Below are 17,906 nucleotides of genomic sequence, written 5' to 3' on the forward strand. Positions count from 1 at the left end.
AATGAATGGCACCAGAGAAAATGTTATAATATTCCCTACACCACACAAAATACTTGATAATATTCCCTACACCACACAAAATACCTGATAATATTCCCCACACCACACAAAATACTTGATAATATTCCCTACACCACACAAAATACTTGAAAATACCTGATAATATTTCCTACACCACACAAAATACTTGATAATATTTCCTACACCACACAAAATACTTGATAATATTCCCTACACCACACAAAATACCTGAAAATACCTGATAATATTCCCCACACCACACAAAATACTTGATAATATTTCCTACACCACACAAAATACCTGATAATATTCCCTACACCACACAAAATACTTGATAATATTCCCTACACCACACAAAATACCTGAAAATACCTGATAATATTTCCTACACCACACAAAATACCTGATAATATTCCCTACACCACACAAAATACTTGATAATATTCCCTACACCACACAAAATACTTGATAATATTCCCTACACCACACAAAATACTTGATAATATTCCCTACACCACACAAAATACCTGAAAATACCTGATAATATTTCCTACACCACACAAAATACCTGATAATATTCCCTACACCACACAAAATACCTGATAATATTCCCTACACCACACAAAATACCTGATAATATTTCCTACACCACACAAAATACCTGATAATATTCCCTACACCACACAAAATACCTGATAATATTCCCTACACCACACAAAATACTTGATAATATTCCCTACACCACACAAAATACTTGATAATATTTCCTACACCACACAAAATACCTGATAATATTCCCTACACCACACAAAATACTTGATAATATTTCCTACACCACACAAAATACTTGATAATATTTCCTACACCACACAAAATACTTGATAATACCTGATAATATTCCCCACACCACACAAAATACTTGATAATATTTCCTACACCACACAAAATACCTGATAATACCTGATAATATTTCCTACACCACACAAAATACCTGATAATATTTCCTACACCACACAAAATACCTAATAATATTCCCTACACAACACAAAATACCTGAAAATACCTGATAATATTCCCTACACCACACAAAACCCCTGAAAATACCTGACAATATTCCCTACACCAGACAGAATAATACTTGATAATATTCTGCTCATCTTTACACTGCAAGAATTGGCTATACCATCTCCCCTGACCCCCTCCCTCACAGGTCACGCCGAGAGAAGCCTCAGCCAAGACTTACGGCAGTTCCTTGAGGTACCTGGAGACGTGATGGCGAGAATATTACAGATTTACGCGGCTGACTTCAAGGTGCTGGGCTATCACGTGGATCCGGAGCTGAAGGGGTTCATTTGACGTTGGCCGGGACCTAAGGCGCCTTGCGATGTGTGTATTAAGTCGATTCCTTCTCTTGACTCTTAGATCTTGGAAGAAACTGTCACAGCATAAAGAAAGAGATTAAAGCTTCCCCACCTTATATAACCTGTCTATCAATTTATCTATCTATAGCCAGACGCCATAATCATGTAAGGGGCGGCCATTTGTCTCTGAGTTAGTTGTTTTACGAGGGGCAATAACACTCCGCCAACCCACATGTCGACACGTAGGGAACACGTGTGGTTTGGCTATATGGATACCACCCAGCACTGTAAATGGTTTCCTGGCTTAAAGGAAACCATTAGGCTTGTCACTCTATGTAAAGCCACCTGAAAAAGAAAGAATAACAAAAAGTGACAGGAAAGATGGAAGAAATACGAAGAGAGGAGGGCAGACACAGAAAAAGAATGATAAAGGTGAAGGAAGAAGTAGGCAGCACTACACCATATGAGTGGATGATAGTCTGGGGGAAAAGCTGGCTTCTGTTGCACTGGGTATGCGTTATACTTAGGACATATCCGTCACTTCCCTCCCTAACACATCATATCAGAGAGACTCATCTAGGGTTGGAGAAACATACCAAGCCCCTGTCAACTTAAAAATAATGGGCAAGTGAGGAAAATGAAGTAATGAGATGAGACAGGAGAGGGGTAGAGGAAGTAGTAGACGAGCAGAAGAGATAGTAGATAAGTAGATGAGGTGAAACAGTAGTAGTAGATAAGTAGAAGAGGTGAAACAGTAGTAGCAGACGTGCAGAAGAGGTGAAACAGTAGTAGCAGACGTGCAGAAGAGGTGAAACAGTAGTAGTAGACGAGTAGAAGAGGTGAAACAGTAGTAGTAGACGAGTAGATGAGGTGAAACAGTAGTAGTAGACGAGTAGAAGAGGTGAAACAGTAGTAGTAGACGAGTAGATGAGGTGAAACAGTACTAGTAGACGAGTAGATGAGGTGAAACAGTAGTAGCAGACGAGTAGATGAGGTGAAACAGTAGTAGCAGACGAGTAGATGAGGTGAAACAGTACTAGTAGACGAGTAGATGAGGTGAAACAGTAGTAGTAGACGAGTAGAAGAGGTGAAACAGTAGTAGTAGACGAGTAGATGAGGTGAAACAGTAGTAGTAGACGAGTAGAAGAGGTGAAACAGTAGTAGTAGACGAGTAGAAGAGGTGAAACAGTAGTAGTAGACGAGTAGATGAGATGAAACAGTAGTAGAAGACGAGTAGAAGAGGTGAAACAGTAGTAGTAGACGAGTAGATGAGGTGAAACAGTAGTAGAAGACGAGTAGAAGAGGTGAAACAGTAGTAGTAGACGAGTAGATGAGGTGAAACAGTAGTAGTAGACGAGTAGAAGAGGTGAAAAAGTAGTAGTAGACGAGTAGAAGAGGTGAAAAAGTAGTAGTAGACGAGTAGATGAGGAAACAGTAGTAGTAGACGAGTAGATGAGGTGAAAAAGTAGTAGTAGACGAGTAGATGAGGAAACAGTAGTAGTAGACGAGTAGATGAGGTGAAAAAGTAGTAGTAGACGAGTAGATGAGGAAACAGTAGTAGTAGACGAGTAGATGAGGTGAAACAGTAGTAGTAGACGAGTAGATGAGGTGAAACAGTAGTAGTAGACGAGTAGATGAGGTGAAACAGTAGACGAAAGAAAATCACACAGTATAGACAGAGAAACACCCAGCTTCTCTCACCTATCTCGTCGGGTAAGATGCTCCCTCACACCTCTTCTTTAGCGATTTATTTTTGGATATGACTGGTTAATATCCTTCGTTATGTGTGCAGAGTATGGTGATATTGGAAGGATTTATGTAACGAAGAGGACAGTGAGGTGTAATAAAATAAATCGCTTAGATGTTAGGGAGGCTGAAATAATCTTAAAATAAATCACCAGCAAGATGGCGTTTGTACTGAGAGGCAGAGGAAGAAGACGTCACTTCAAAAATAACAGACAATATAACACATAATACAAGAGAATAATAATAATAATAATAATAATAATAATAACGGTAATAATAATAATAATAATAATAATAATAATATTAATAATAATAATAATAATAACAGTGATAATAATAATAATAATAATAATAATAATAATAATAACAGGGAAAATATAACAACTACATAATTATAACACAAAATATAACAGGAGATAATGTAACAGAATAATAATAATAATAATAATAATAATAATAATAATAAGGCAAATTAACAGCAACAGGGAAAATATAACAACAGTAAATATAACAATGAACAAAAATATAACGAGAAAAATATAACAGGACATAACAACAGAAAATAATAACAAAATAATAATAATAATAATAATAATAATAAGACGAAATAATAACAACAGGTAAAATATAACAACGGTGAGTATAACACGAAATACAACAACAGAGAAAGTATAACGAATGTGTGTTTACTGCTTTTCGTGTGATGCGTGTTGAAGTATAACAGATACGATGGTGATGATAGTGGTGGTGGTTGTGGTGGTGATGACTGTGGTGGTTGTGGTGATGATTGTGGTGGTTGTGGTAGTGGTGATTGGTGGTGATAGCGTTACAGGTGGTTGTGGTGATCATGGTGGTGGTAGTGGTGATGGTTGTGATGGTCTGTGGTGACTGGTAGTGATGATACTGATGATGATAATGGTAGTGATGGTGACAGTAGTGGTGACTGGTAGTGATGATACTGATGATGATAATGGTAGTGATGGTGACAGTAGTGGTGACTGAGGTGGTAGTAATGATGGTTGTGGTAATAACGGCGGTAAAAAAAGAATAATAATAATAATAATAATAATAATAAAAATAATAAAAGGTGCCCAGCATAAAGTGAGTAAATTAAATTAAATTCTTAACGTTACAGCAATAACTATGGATAAATAATTACTACCACCATTATGTTTTCTGGTCTTTTTATTAACAAACATATTATCTCCTGACGCACATGACAGTATCGCGTATGGACATAAATATACACACGCAGCGGGCAACGGAGGGAGCCTGGCAGGGTGGTGTGGTGTGGTGGTGGTGCGGTAGTGTGGTGTGGTGTGGTGTGGTGCGGTAGTGTGGTGTGGTGGTGGTGGCAGGTGTGGTGTGGTGGTGGTGGCAGGTGTGGGGTGGTGTAGTGGTGGTGACAGTGTGTATTGGTGGTGGTGGCAGGTGTGGTGGTGGTGGTGGTGGCAGGTGTGTGGTGGTGGTGGTGCAGGTGTGGGGTGGTGGTGGTGCAGGTGTGGGGTGGTGGTGGTGCAGGTGTGTGGTGGTGGTGGTGCAGGTGTGGGGTGGTGGTGGTGGTGGTGACAGGTGTGTGGTGGTGGTGGTGGCAGGTGTGGGATGATGGCAGTAGCAAGTGTGGTGTGGTGGTGGTGGCAGGTGTGAGGTGATGATGGCAGTATTACAATCACTTACCTATCCAGTACAGCCTCACCAACACCACAATAATAATAATAATAATAATAATAATAACCTCCAAGCACTAACTCACAACATGCATACAATAATACACCCAGTACACTTTTAAAGCAACACTGTCCTTCTCAACACAAAAACAAGCTCGGAATTGCAACAAGCTGTATAGTAAGTCTCGTCAGCTTTAATTCTTCTCCTTCACAGTTTTCTATCACAAGTTTTTCTCGACAGCTTAGTTACCAGACCAACATCTACGCTGGGAAGTAACACACGCATAATTCAGCTGCGCACTTTTCTTCATTTCGAATTTCAAGCATCGTTATATACTTTTTCGACACTAAAATACAAAAAAACAGAAATAAGCAGACATACTCCAAGACGGTTTGATCTCTGAGAAATCTAAAAGCGTTCTGAAAAGTCATATTCTTAGTTTTTTGGTCTTCCTTACAACAGAGAACTATCAGAAATGCGTCTTTTCAATCAACCATTTTTTTTCTTTTTCTTTTTTTTTTTTTACTGAACAGGAAAGTATTTTAAAAGAATCTTAAATTATGATCTGATTTCTTCTTACAATTTTCGTCTAAAAAAATCGTTAACCAAAATATTGCCAGTTCTCTACAAATATTACCAGTTCTTTTAAAATATTACCAGTTCTCTTAAAATATTACCAGTTCTCTTAAAATATTACCAGTTCTCTTAAAATATTAAGTTCTCTTTAAATATTACGAGGTCTTAAAATATTACCAGTTCTTTTATTACCAGTTCTCTTAAAACATTACCAGTTCTCTTCAAATATTACCAGTTCTCTTTAAATACTACCAGTTCTCTTAAAATATTACCAGTTCTCTTAAACTATTACCAGTTCTCTTAAAATATTACCAGTTCTTTTAAAATATTACCAGTTCTTTTATTACCAGTTCTGTTAAAACATTACCAGTTCTCTTTCAATAATACCAGTTCTCTTTAAATATTACCAGTTCTCTTTAAATATTACGTTCTCTTTAAATATTACCAGTTCTCTTTAAATATTACCAGTTTTCTTTAAATATTACCAGTTCTCTTTAAATATTACCAGTTCTCTTCAAATATTACCAGTTCTCTTCAGATATTACCAGTTCTCTTCAAATATTACCAGTTCTCTTTAAATATTACCAGTTCTCTTCAAATATTACCAGTTCTCTTCAAATATTACCAGCACTCTTCAAGTATTACCAGTTCTCTTCAAATATTACCAGTTCTCTTTAAATATTACCAGTTCTCTTCAAATACCAAAACGTAAACATTTTTCTTACACCTGTTTCGCCAAAAATAAATAAATCAATCAATAAATAAATCAGACAGACACTTGGTATGATAAAAAGAAAAGAAAAACACCAATTCTTCGTTCTAACTAAACTTTTGAAGGAAAAAAAACAAAGAATTATTGAAAATATTGTGTTTTCCTCCTCTTGCCTTTCCGAGAGATTCAAACAACTTCGAGAATAGATTGTGTCTGGCAGCTTCATCCTTCATTCTCTCGTCCCTCCCAATCCTGAAGTTATTATTACCCTTTATCCTGGGAAATTAAAGGACGCAGCTAATACAAAAATAATAAATAAATAAATAAATGTGGGTGTAGCGGTGTGTGCCAGGCTCAAGCGACAGGTATAGAGTTCGTTTGATTTGCTTTGGCCAGAGTCAACCACTAAAGGGACGATGCGGAGGCGGCGCGGGGCGGAGAGTTTAGGGGTGCAGGTGAGGAGGAGGAGGAGGAGGAGGAGGGAGAGCAGAAATATATGATAAATAATGTGGAAAGTTTGGTAGATTAGTCTGGAGGAGGAGGAGGAGAAAGAAGAGGAGGAAGGGGAGCAGGAACAGAAGATAAATATGGAAGGTTTGGTAGATTAGTCTGGAGGAAGAGGAGGAGGAGGAGGAGGTCCTGTACGCTCCTCATACCCTTGTAATATCTTAGAATATCTTAGAAGAGAATATCAACGTCTCAATACAAAGAATAAATCAATAAGGAACTGGTGTTTGCAAATTTCTGAAGTTCCTGACGTGACTATTGCTTGTATTCTGGTACAGGAAGCTCCCTAACACCTCTTCCTTCGCGATTTATTTTTGGATAATGGGTAGTTAATATCCTTTTGTGGGTTATTTATGCAGAGTATGGCGATGTTTGATGGGTTTATAAAACACAGACTAAGACAGTAAGGTGTAATAAGTAAAATAAATCGCTCAGGAAATGGTGATAAGGAGCAACGGGCCTATAAGATCAAGGGCGTCTCCAGGACTTCAGGGAGGAGGGGAGGGGGGGAAAAAGGAAGAGTAAAAACGTTATTAGGATTTAGCACGGACGCTCTCGGTATCCTCCCCCCCCTCCTCTCTCTCTCCTTATACCTCATCCTCTCCTGACCCCTAATCACCCACCGCTGACGTCACAAACAAGCAAACTACAGAACTACCTCTATCACTGGAACCAGCCGAATGACAGAGACATCGATACTTCATCTATAATAATAATAATAATAATAATAATAATATGAGTAATAATAGTAACAGTAATAATAGTAACAGTAATAATAATAGTAACAATAATAATAATAATAATAATAACAATAACAGCAATAATAGGAGAAATAATAATAATAATAAATAACAATAATAATAATAATAATAAACTAATTCCCAGTAAACATTCTCAAACACAAACACAGAGGCTCCCACACCAAACACCGATGCTTCAAGACAGGGATGTCCATATATTGCACTAACCAGGTCACAGCTTGCGTGTTGAGAGGATGGCACAGTCTGCTGGTGTGGGCAGAACAGGGGTTTAGACTGCTTTATGAATTTAGTCACCCTTGCAATCAATGGGCCTATACACACGCACACAGACAGAGACGCACACATATATATACATACATAATCACACACACACACAAACACACACAAATACATACACATACATATTGTATACAGACAGACATACATACACACACAATGCACATACACTGACACACACACACACACACACAAATACACACATATACATACGTAAATAGACAGACATACACACACACACACACACACACAATGCACATACACTGACACACACACACACATACTGTACATACATAAATAGACACACACACACACACACACAGAAGTATGTGAAATAAACAATACAGGATATACACTTGTTATGCTCAGCCGTCCCCGCAAAACACAAGCACTGGTAGACGCAATATATGGCCCATCCTGCAGGTCTGGGCTCGTATTCTAAGCTCCCTAACACCTCTTCCATAGCGATTTATTTCCTGGATATGGCTAGTTAATAACCCTTTGTGCGTTATTTATGCAGATTATGGCGATAGTGGAAGGATTTATATAACACAGAGGAGGACAGTGAGGCGTGATAAAATAAATCGCTTAGGAAAAGGTGCTAAGGAGAATACGGGGCCTTTGTGCATCTCCTTAACCCCTTCACTACGAGGACGTCTATTTACTCTTGCTATCTCCAGACGATTTCTCTCTCTCTCTGTCTCTGTCTCTCTCTCCTCAGCCTTCATTAGATAAAAAAAAAATGATGCTCAGTCGTGAATCTAAAATAAATAAATACATAAATATACAAAAATAAATACATGTTGATTTCAATATAGTCTCGTTTCTGTGGCCTTGCATCTCAGGTCAGTGGATGAGTCACGAGAGAGAGGTGAGGGGAGCACCGTGGTCAAGCGCCTTTAAGAACACACCCTAGCAGTAAAGAGGTCAATGGTATAGCTAACCTCTCACGCCTGAAAATTCTCCGCTACATAAACAGTGTGGAGATAGCAAGAATAAATGACAAGAGTTGAAGGGGTTACGGAAGTAGGGACCTGGAACGACAATAAGATAGTGCGGTACATGAGGTAAGCTTATACAAGACAGGTACACATGGCAGCCGCTGTGCTAGGCTGGGTTTACACACACATACACACAGATCCGTATTCTCTTTGGCATGGTTGATTTCGTAACCCCTCTTACTTGGCGACTTATCCCGGCCCCTTAACCCCTTCCACCTGATGATCTGGAGTGGAGGGTGAGAAATCCATGTGGACATTTGTATGGGTGTAGCTGTGTATATCGGTGAGTCTGTGTATGTATGGGTGAGAAAGACAGTGTATGTATGGGTGTATGTGTATATGGGTGAGTCTGTGTATGTATGGGTGAGAAAGACAGTGTATGTATGGGTGTATGTGTATATGGGTGAAAGTCTGTTTATGTGTGGGTGTTGCTGTGTATATGGCTGAGAGAGTCTGTGTTTGTGATCAGGGGAGCCTCAACTGCGTGTAAGTACAGTACTGTATATGTGACATATGAAAGGACATACAGCAGGGTGACTTAGAGAAACACACACACATGCGCACACACACACACACAAAAGCTAAATCCTGACTGTGGTTTTTGTCACAGAACTTCCTGAAAAGGTTCGATGAGTGTAATTTGGTCCTTGTCACTTCAATACAGCACAGTATGTCTTGAATACAGCATGCTTCTTTGTCAACTGTCTCGAACCTAATTACGGAATAAGTACTGATTTCCCGGTCCAAGGTGAGACGGTAATGGTTACGTAGGAGACTGAGAGACACCTGGTAGACGAGACAAATACTCCTCCTTGCACACAGAGACGGAGCAGCAGTGTAGCAAGGTGTACAGAGGACGAACCCGCTGAAGTGCACACCCGACACTGGTTTGGATTGGGAATTGAAAGTCCTTGAACGCTGTGGGACTACAAAGCCCCTGGGACGTTGTGTGGACCAGGTGTGAAGGACCCCTGAACCCTGCGTGGGCTATTAGGACATTTGAGATACTGTGTGGAGGAGGGGTGGAGAATCCTAGAACACCGTGGGACTATCAGGACCTTGGGACACTGCTGACAAGGAGTGGAGGGTTCCTGGATGTTGTGACAGCCTCGTGTGGAAATAGTAACAGTGTGCGGCATGAAGTGAAGTGTGCTTGGTTGAACTGGTATCCTTTCTTATTTATTGTGTTACTGTTGTAGTAGTGTTCAAAGCGCAGTATATATCTGTCCTACATAATCTTAAAAGCTGGATGAAGTTGATGTCTAAGGAGTATAATTCTCTGACACTTCCTTCCACTGAAATACAACAACGAAACCGATCAGGAATAGTTTTGTCCCCACCTCTAATTTCTCTCCGTCACCCTCTTATATCTGTCTCAGGGTTAAGAAAAGCAATGGGTCAATTTGACGCAGAAGACTTGTTACGATATCAAAACCAATGAGAGTACGGATCCAATATTTCCTGACGCAATAACTGGCACAGACATTATACACTCTCCATCACAGTGACAGGCTGAGGCGAACATCATGCATTATTTTACCTGCTCCACACAAACGGAATACTGGCCTTACACTGTTACATCACATCAATGCAAGAATCATGCCTACATTTGCAAGTTGTTTATTGGGCAGACAAGGTCACGTCCACACTGAAATCTTGCCGGTGCGGGTGGGAATCTGCATCACTGTACCCCTACACATATGACCCCACTGGAGACGGGTTCGGGCGAGTACTTTTACGGATTACGGTGATACATGGCTCCCGCCCACAACAGTACGCATTTGGTATGGACGTGACCTAAATTTCCACCCAACCTCGACTTGAAATGGGGTCTGTGTCGGGCGGAAATGGTCTAATCTGCCCAATGAACGGCGTTGTGGGCGTAATACTGGCATGTACACACGTGGCGGCTGTGATGGCACGACACATATCACATCAATGCAACACTGACAGCGGACTTAAGGTAGAGTCTGTAGTCCTGTCGGTTAACGAGGCTCCTAGCACCTCTTCCTTACCTATTTATTTTTGCACATGATAAAAATAATAAATAACTAAAAATAACAAATAAATCAATCAATAAATAATAATACTTTAAATCTAGCCCATCATACCCCCCTTGAGGCGTAGGGGTCCGTGGCTAGGCTAACATAAATCCAGTATTTTTTAATGCAAGGAAGAAGGAACCCATGGCCAGAAGGTAGCCGTTCAACCTGGTAAAAATAACAGTACTTTAAATCTAGCCCATCATCACCCCCCTTGAGGCGTAGGGGTCCGTGGCTAGGGTAACGTAATCCAGTAATTTTCTTTTTTAATGCAAGGAAGAAGGAACCCAAGGCCAGAAGGCAGCCCTCCAACTTACTGTACTTCCTGCGAGGCATCAAGTGACCGAAAGCCTCTAATGACCTCTTGGGGATGTGACCTATGCCAGGGTCAATCAGGGACGTTCTAAGCAGCAGACCATCAGGCATACTGGGTACGATATATTCCGGGAAAGTATATTTATGCTGTGTGTTGATACAATATGGGAAGCATATCGATGAAAAGTAAGCTGTAAATCATATAAGTAAGCTGTAAATCATATAAAAGTAAGCTGTTAATCAAAGTAAGCTGTAAATCATATAAGTAAGCTGTTAATCAAAGTAAGCTGTAAATCATATAAGTAAGCTGTAAATCAATGAAATCTAAGCTGTAAATCAAATCAAAGTAAGACGTAAATCAAAGAAATCTAAGCTGTAAATCAAAGAAATCTAAGCTGTAAATCAAAGAAATCTAAGCTGTAAATCAAACCAAAGTAAGATGTAAATCATATACAAGTTAGCTGTAAATCATAGTAAGTAAACTGTAAATAAGTTAGAAGCTGTAAATCAAATAAGACTAAGCTGTAAATCAAAACTATGCTGTAAGTCAAAGTAAACTAAGCTGTAGGTCAAAGTAAACTAGGCTGTAAATCAAAGAAACTAAGCTGTAAATCAAACTATGCTGTAAACAAAAAAATATCTTTAAATCAAAACTAAGCTGTAAATCAAAGAAAGCTGTAAATAAAAACTAAGCTGTAAATCAAAGTATGCTGTGAAATGGAAAATAAATGTTAAAGGAAGAGGTGCTGCATAAGTCTCCTACACCGACCACAATACGGCGATAAATATTCCTCTTAAGTGTAAATATTTCTCTTAAGTGTAAATATTTCTCTCTTAAGTGTAAATATTCCTCTCTTTGGTGTAAATATTTCTCTTAATTGTAAACATTTCTCTTAAGTGTCAATATTTCTCTCTTATGTGTAAATATTTCTCTTAAGAACAAATATTCCTCTCTTAAGTGTAAATATTTCCCTCTTAAGTGTAAATATTCCTCTCTTAAGTGTAATATCAACATCAAAGGTAATATTGGTTTTATGAGCGTAGTAGAGCCAGCCAGTCTCACACACCAACCCCCCACACCACTTCCCAGGGTGGTATTAACTGAGGGACATAACTAGTAATATTCTCGTCGATCAGGAGACTCCCTAGCACCTCTTCCTTAGCGATTTACTCTCTCTGTTACATCTAGCTCCCTTGTAGTTGCCATTTGTGTGATTTAAGGTTTTCTGATTGATTTGGGGTTGTGGTGGCTCAGTCGGTAGCGTATTTGCCTCGTGGAGAGTCTAATAAAAGTCTAGGGTTCAAATCCAAGTTATGGCAAATATTTAAATAGCGTGCTTGCATGTCCTTTCATATTTTGCCATATACTTACACCCTGTCGGCTCTACTCACGGTATTTGCACACCCTGTCACACACATAGCCATTACCATACTTCCATTTACACATGCATCACTCTTCCTGTAGACACCTCATCCCATTTACACTTCGCCAGCATAGGGATGGGTTAATTCCGGCCATCACTCCCCCCAAGAGAAGATCCGGTCCTGAAGTGAATGTAACAGTGACTGACAGATAGAAATATAGATACAAATATACACATAGGCGTAGGTTGTAACAATAGAATGGACGAGAATATAAACCTAGACATATTCAGAGATAAATTCGTAGGTAAGAGTTGCTAGCCAGCCTCCTAAACCGCTGAAAATATTGAGAATACGGTTTATATAGAATTCTGGGTAAGGTGCGGGTCTGGGGGGTTAGCTCTAGCAATCACGAGTCGTCCGGCCTTCAGAAATTATATATATACGGCATTTAGAAATAATATATATATGCTATGTCTTTACAGTATTATGCTACAGTGATTATGATTCAAGCCACGACACTGAGGTACTCCATAACGCGGGAGTGTGTGGACAGACGTGGAGGTCGTGTCGTCAGGGGGGGTAACGTTGAGCAGAGAGATCGAGGAGGCTGTTCGGTCCAGCCCTCGAGGGAGACAACAGCACCAGGAGTTGAAAAATATACCAGTAGGGCTTCCATCAGCTACCAGAAGCCCTTAGGAGTTTTTTTCTCGCCGTTTTACTAGGCTTCAACCAGCTACCAGGAGCCTTTGTAGTCTCAGCCTGCCATTTTTACAGGCTCCGGTCAGCACCCAGGAACTTCGGCAGCTTCAGTTCGTCATTCTTACAGGCTCCAACCAGCTATCAGGAGCCTAGGTAGTTTCAGTTCGCCATTTTCCTAGACTCAATCAGCCGCCAGAGTCTTGATAGTTTTATTTCGCCATTTTCCTAGGCTCCATCCAGCTACCACGAGCCTTGGTATATTTAGTTTGCCATTTTTTTACTGACTTCGCTCAGACCATCACGACGCCGATCTTCTAAGTTGGCGCCTCCATAGACTTTTCGCCAAAACGTTACTGGCACCCAGGAGAGCGTCAGTTACGGCTCCTAGGACTCCGCCAACCAGTGCCTGTAGACTCTTAGCAAGGACGCCCCACAGAGTCTTCACAAGGGCGTTCTGTAGATTTTTCGCCAGTGTGCATGTGGCAGAGTGGGCAGCGTGCAATATCCCCGTTACAGCTCCTATGTCCCCGCCTACCAGAGCCCACACGCCCACGCCCCACGCCCACAGGGAGGACGAAGGGCCGCCCATTGATGCCAGGGCCCCTGAGAAGTGCTGTGGGTTGGGCATCGTGTTGACCACCTCGGCCAGCACGAAGAGGGAGAGGCGGACGTGGTGGTGGATCCGGGGGTCGCGTTTGTTGATCAGGTCTGCCATCTCGGTGACTGGCTTCTCGCACCGGCTCTGTGGAGGAAGGAAATGTGAGAGGAGAGGAGGGAGGGAAGGGAAGGGAAGGGAAGAGAAAAGATAAGGGAGAGGCAGGGAAGAGAACAGAGGAAAAGACAAGACAAAAGAAACGAAAAGAGAATAGCTTCTTTCACTGGTTCTATGGAGAGAAAATTATGTGAGAGTAGGGCAGGTGTGAGGAGAGGAGAGGAGAGGAGACGACGAGAAGAGAAGAGAAGAGGAGAGGAGAAGAAAGGAGAGGTTAGGAGAGGACAGGAGAGGAGAAAAGAGGACAGGAGAGGAAAGGAAAGGAGAGTAAAGAAGAAAGGAGAGACGAAAAATGAGGGTAGGCTGGAGAGGTGAGTGCGGTGGCGTGTGTGGGGGGCTTACTGAGATATTTACGTCACATATCATCACCCAGGCTTTCAAAATAAAAACCCAATCTTCCACAGTACCAAAATTTTAGCCACACAACTGATACTTTAAATAGGAGGGGGGGGGGGCAAATTAAGCCTTATAGAGAGGAGTGGAAGTTGAAGGATCTAATTCAATTCCATGCCTTTTTTTTTTTTTTTTTTTTTCCATATATCTAGACAGTCAATTTAGGGTGATTGTTAGCACTAGAGGGGTTTGATGTAGCGTTCATTACCACCTCCGTAACTACCATTCTTTTCCGAGTTACACACACACACACACACACACACACACACACACACACACACACACACTCACACACGCATACAGACACACACACACACTATCACCCCCCCTCTCTCTCTCTCTCACACACACACACATAATCACCTACCCCCCTCTCTCTCACACACACACAATCACCCCCCTCTCTTGCACACACACAATCACTCCCCCTCTATCAAACACACACACACACCCTCCCACCTCCCCCTCACACACACAAAATCACATCTCCCCTTCCCTCTCTTTCTGCCTTTCTGTCCGTCTCTCTCTCTCTCTCTCTCTCTCTCTCTCTGACACCCACCTACCCCTCACACACAAAATATCACATCTTCCATTCCACTCTCTCTCTCTCTCGGACACCCACCACCTCCTCCTGCAGCATGAACCTGGTGTAGTTCTGCGTGCCGCCGCCAGAGGACATGTGGTGGAGGCGGACCTGCAGCACCAAGTTGTCCCGCGTGTGTTGAAACAGCTCCAGACGACACTCCTCCTGTCAGATGGAAAATAATAGAGCTTTTTTTCTATCGAACTATGTAGCTATCTTGTCTATCTATCCATCCTTCTGTTTAGCTGTCTATCTATCTTTCTATATCTCTCTGTCTACCTATCTATCCATCTATTTAGCTATCTATCCTTCTACTTATTCATCTATCTATCTATCCATCCATTCATCTCTTTAACTATCTATCCATCCATCTATTTAGCTATCTATCTCTCCATCCATCTGTTTAACTATCTATCCTTCTGTCTACCTGTCTATCCATCTATCTAGCCATCTATCTATCTATCTACCAATCTATCCATCCATCTATTTAGCTATCTACATATCTTTCTGTTTACCTGTCGAGACGAAAGAAAACGGGAATTATCATTATTCAAATCGGTACAGCATTTATGACTCAAATTTAACACAGCAACTGCCTGAATTATCTCTCATATTTTTAAGACATTTTTATATATCTTCGTCTCCCTCTGGTCTCCTCGAAGGCATTAGTATTCAAAGCTGGAGAGAATTTGGCGAGCGAACTTTCATACTTGGCGCCATTTTTGTCTCCACCTTCGCCTTCTTCCATGATTTGTCGACTTTCTATTTTTCCCTCGTCATTTTTCGAAATATTTGGCGTTATATTATTTTTCTTCTTCTTCTTTTTATTTTAGCAAGATCTCGTCATTTTATTTGTCTCCTTGATTTTGCGTAAGATTTGGCGCCATTCAATTCCTATTCTTCATTCTTTCGTAAGATTTGGCGTCCTTTTATTTCTCTTCTTCATTTTTTCGTAAGATTTGGCGGCAATTTTTTTCTCTTCTTCACTGTTTCGTAAGATTTGGCGCCAATTTTGTTCTTTCTCTTCACATTTTTTTTTTTTTCCGGAACATGTCAGCATCTTCCTCCTCACCTCTTCGCGAGCTCTGTCCTCCTGTCTTCTTCCTCTTCACCTTTTAGCAAGATGTGGCGTAATTTGATTCTTCCCCTTCGTTTTTTCACAACACCTGTCACCGGTTTATTCTCTCTCTCTCTCTCTCTCTCTCACTCATCATTTTCCCTGCCCCCTCTCTCATCATTTTTCCTGTCTTCTCTCTCTCTCTAATTTCCTGCCATCCCTCATCATTATTCCTGTCCCCCCCTCTCTCTCATCATTTTTCCTGTCCCCCCTCTCTCATCATTTTTCCTGTCCCCCCCTCTCTCTCATCATTTTTCCTGTCCCCTCTCTCTCATCATTTTTCCTGTCCCCCCCCTCTCTCTCATCATTTTTCCTGTCCTCTCTCTAAATTCGTGCCGTCTTACATCAGTTTTTCTGTCCTCTCTCTCTCCCTAATTTCGTGCCGTCTTTCGTCATTTTTCCTGTTCTCTCTCTCTCTCTCTCTCTAATTTCCTGCCGTCTTTCATCATTTGTCCTGTCCTCTCTCTCTCTCTCTCTCATCATGTTTACTGTCGTCTTCTCTCACTGTTTTTGTCCCCACTCATCATTTTCCCTCTCATCATTTTTTCTGTCCCCTCTATTTCCCTCTCATTATTTGTCCTGTCTTTCATCATTTTTCCTGTCCTCTCTCTCTCATCATTTTCCCCTCGTCTTTCACATCATTTTTCCTGCCGTCTTTCATTTCCCCCCGTCCCTCTCTCTCCCTCCCTCATATAATTTTTCCTGTCGCCTTCCTCCTCCCGCGGAAACTTGAGCAACAGCACAAATTATCCCGGAATATTCAACATTTCCTCCACATATGCTTTTTTCTTTCTTATATAATTTCATTTCTGACTTTTTCTTACTATTCTTTGGTTTGTTTGTTTTTGTTGCTGTGGTGGTGGTAGTGGTGGTGATATTGTTGTGGTGGTGGTAATGGTGGTGTTATTGTCGTTGTTACTGTGGTGGTGGTAATGTTACTGTTGTTGTTGCTGTTAATGATGATGCTTAGGTTACTGTTAGTGTTGATGATATTGCTATTACTGTTATCATTATTATTATTATTGTTGTTGATGTTAAACCACCACCGCCACCACTACCACAAACAACAACAATATCAAAAACAATCATTACACTTCACACTCTACCATGTTGAATAGATTTAATGTACCTTATTTCTTGTGAGAATCCCCTCCCCCCCCCAAAAAAAAAGACCCCACGTACCCCCATTTCCTCAGAGAATTCCCCCAAAAGACCCCTTAAAGATCCCCCCAAAAGACCCCTTAAAGATCCCCCCAAAAGACCCCTTAAAGATCCCCCAAAAGACCCCTTAAAGATCCCCCAAAAGACCCCTTAAAGATCCCCCAAAAGACCCCTTAAAGATCCACCCAAAAGACCCCTTAAAGATCCCCCAAAAGACCCCTTAAAGATCCCCCCAAAAGACCCCTTAAAGATCCCCCAAAAACATCCCCAAAAGACCCCTTAAAGATCCCAAAAAAACATCCCCAAAAGACCCCTTAAAAGGACCCCAAAAAATCCTCAAAAAGACCCCTTAAAAGACTCTTAAAAGACCCCTTAAAAAGACCGCCAAAGGTCCCCTAAAAAGACTCCTTAAAAAGAAACTTTAAAAGACCCCTTAAAAAGACCCCCAAACAAGACCCCACGTACCCCCATTTCCGCGGACATGGTGCTGACGAAGAGCTGGAGGGGCAGGAGAGCCTCGAGGGCGCCCCCGTTGGTCACCGTCCTCAGCATCTCCTCCTCCTTCAAGCTGTACCCCACCATCAGGAACAGGCCCATAGGAAGGTGGTACTCGGCTGCAGGGAGGGAGGGAGGGAAGGAAGGAAATAAGGAAGGAAGGGAGGAAGGAATGAAGGGAGGGAAGAAAGGAAGGAAGGAAGGAAGGAAGGGAGGGAAGAAAGGAAGGAAGGGAGGGAAAGAAGGAAACAAATAAGGAAGGAGGGAAGGAAGGAAGGAAATAAGGAAGGAATGAAGGGAGAGAAGAAAGGAATGAAGGAAGGAAGGAATAAAGG

The 17,906-nt window shown here is 41.1% G+C and overlaps 1 protein-coding gene across 1 annotated transcript in view; it reads right to left on the minus strand.

Moving 5' to 3' along the window:
* Positions 1 to 10,426: 10,426 nt before the first annotated feature.
* LOC145396836 (uncharacterized) overlaps positions 10,427 to 17,906 on the minus strand; it is a 135,203-nt gene continuing 127,723 nt past the window's right edge. The window contains exons 19-23 of the mRNA XM_080270120.1: positions 17,542 to 17,690; positions 14,838 to 14,963; positions 13,405 to 13,792; positions 10,989 to 11,177; positions 10,427 to 10,539 (exon numbers count right to left, since the gene is read on the minus strand). Coding sequence (XP_080126246.1) covers positions 10,427 to 10,539; positions 10,989 to 11,177; positions 13,405 to 13,792; positions 14,838 to 14,963; positions 17,542 to 17,690 — 965 coding nt within the window. The remainder of the gene's footprint in view (positions 10,540 to 10,988; positions 11,178 to 13,404; positions 13,793 to 14,837; positions 14,964 to 17,541; positions 17,691 to 17,906) is intronic.

The sequence above is a fragment of the Coenobita brevimanus genome, chromosome 39, assembly GCF_032717465.1.
Source record: "Coenobita brevimanus isolate Jiangsu-jjx chromosome 39, ASM3271746v2, whole genome shotgun sequence".
Taxonomy (NCBI): domain Eukaryota; kingdom Metazoa; phylum Arthropoda; class Malacostraca; order Decapoda; family Coenobitidae; genus Coenobita; species Coenobita brevimanus.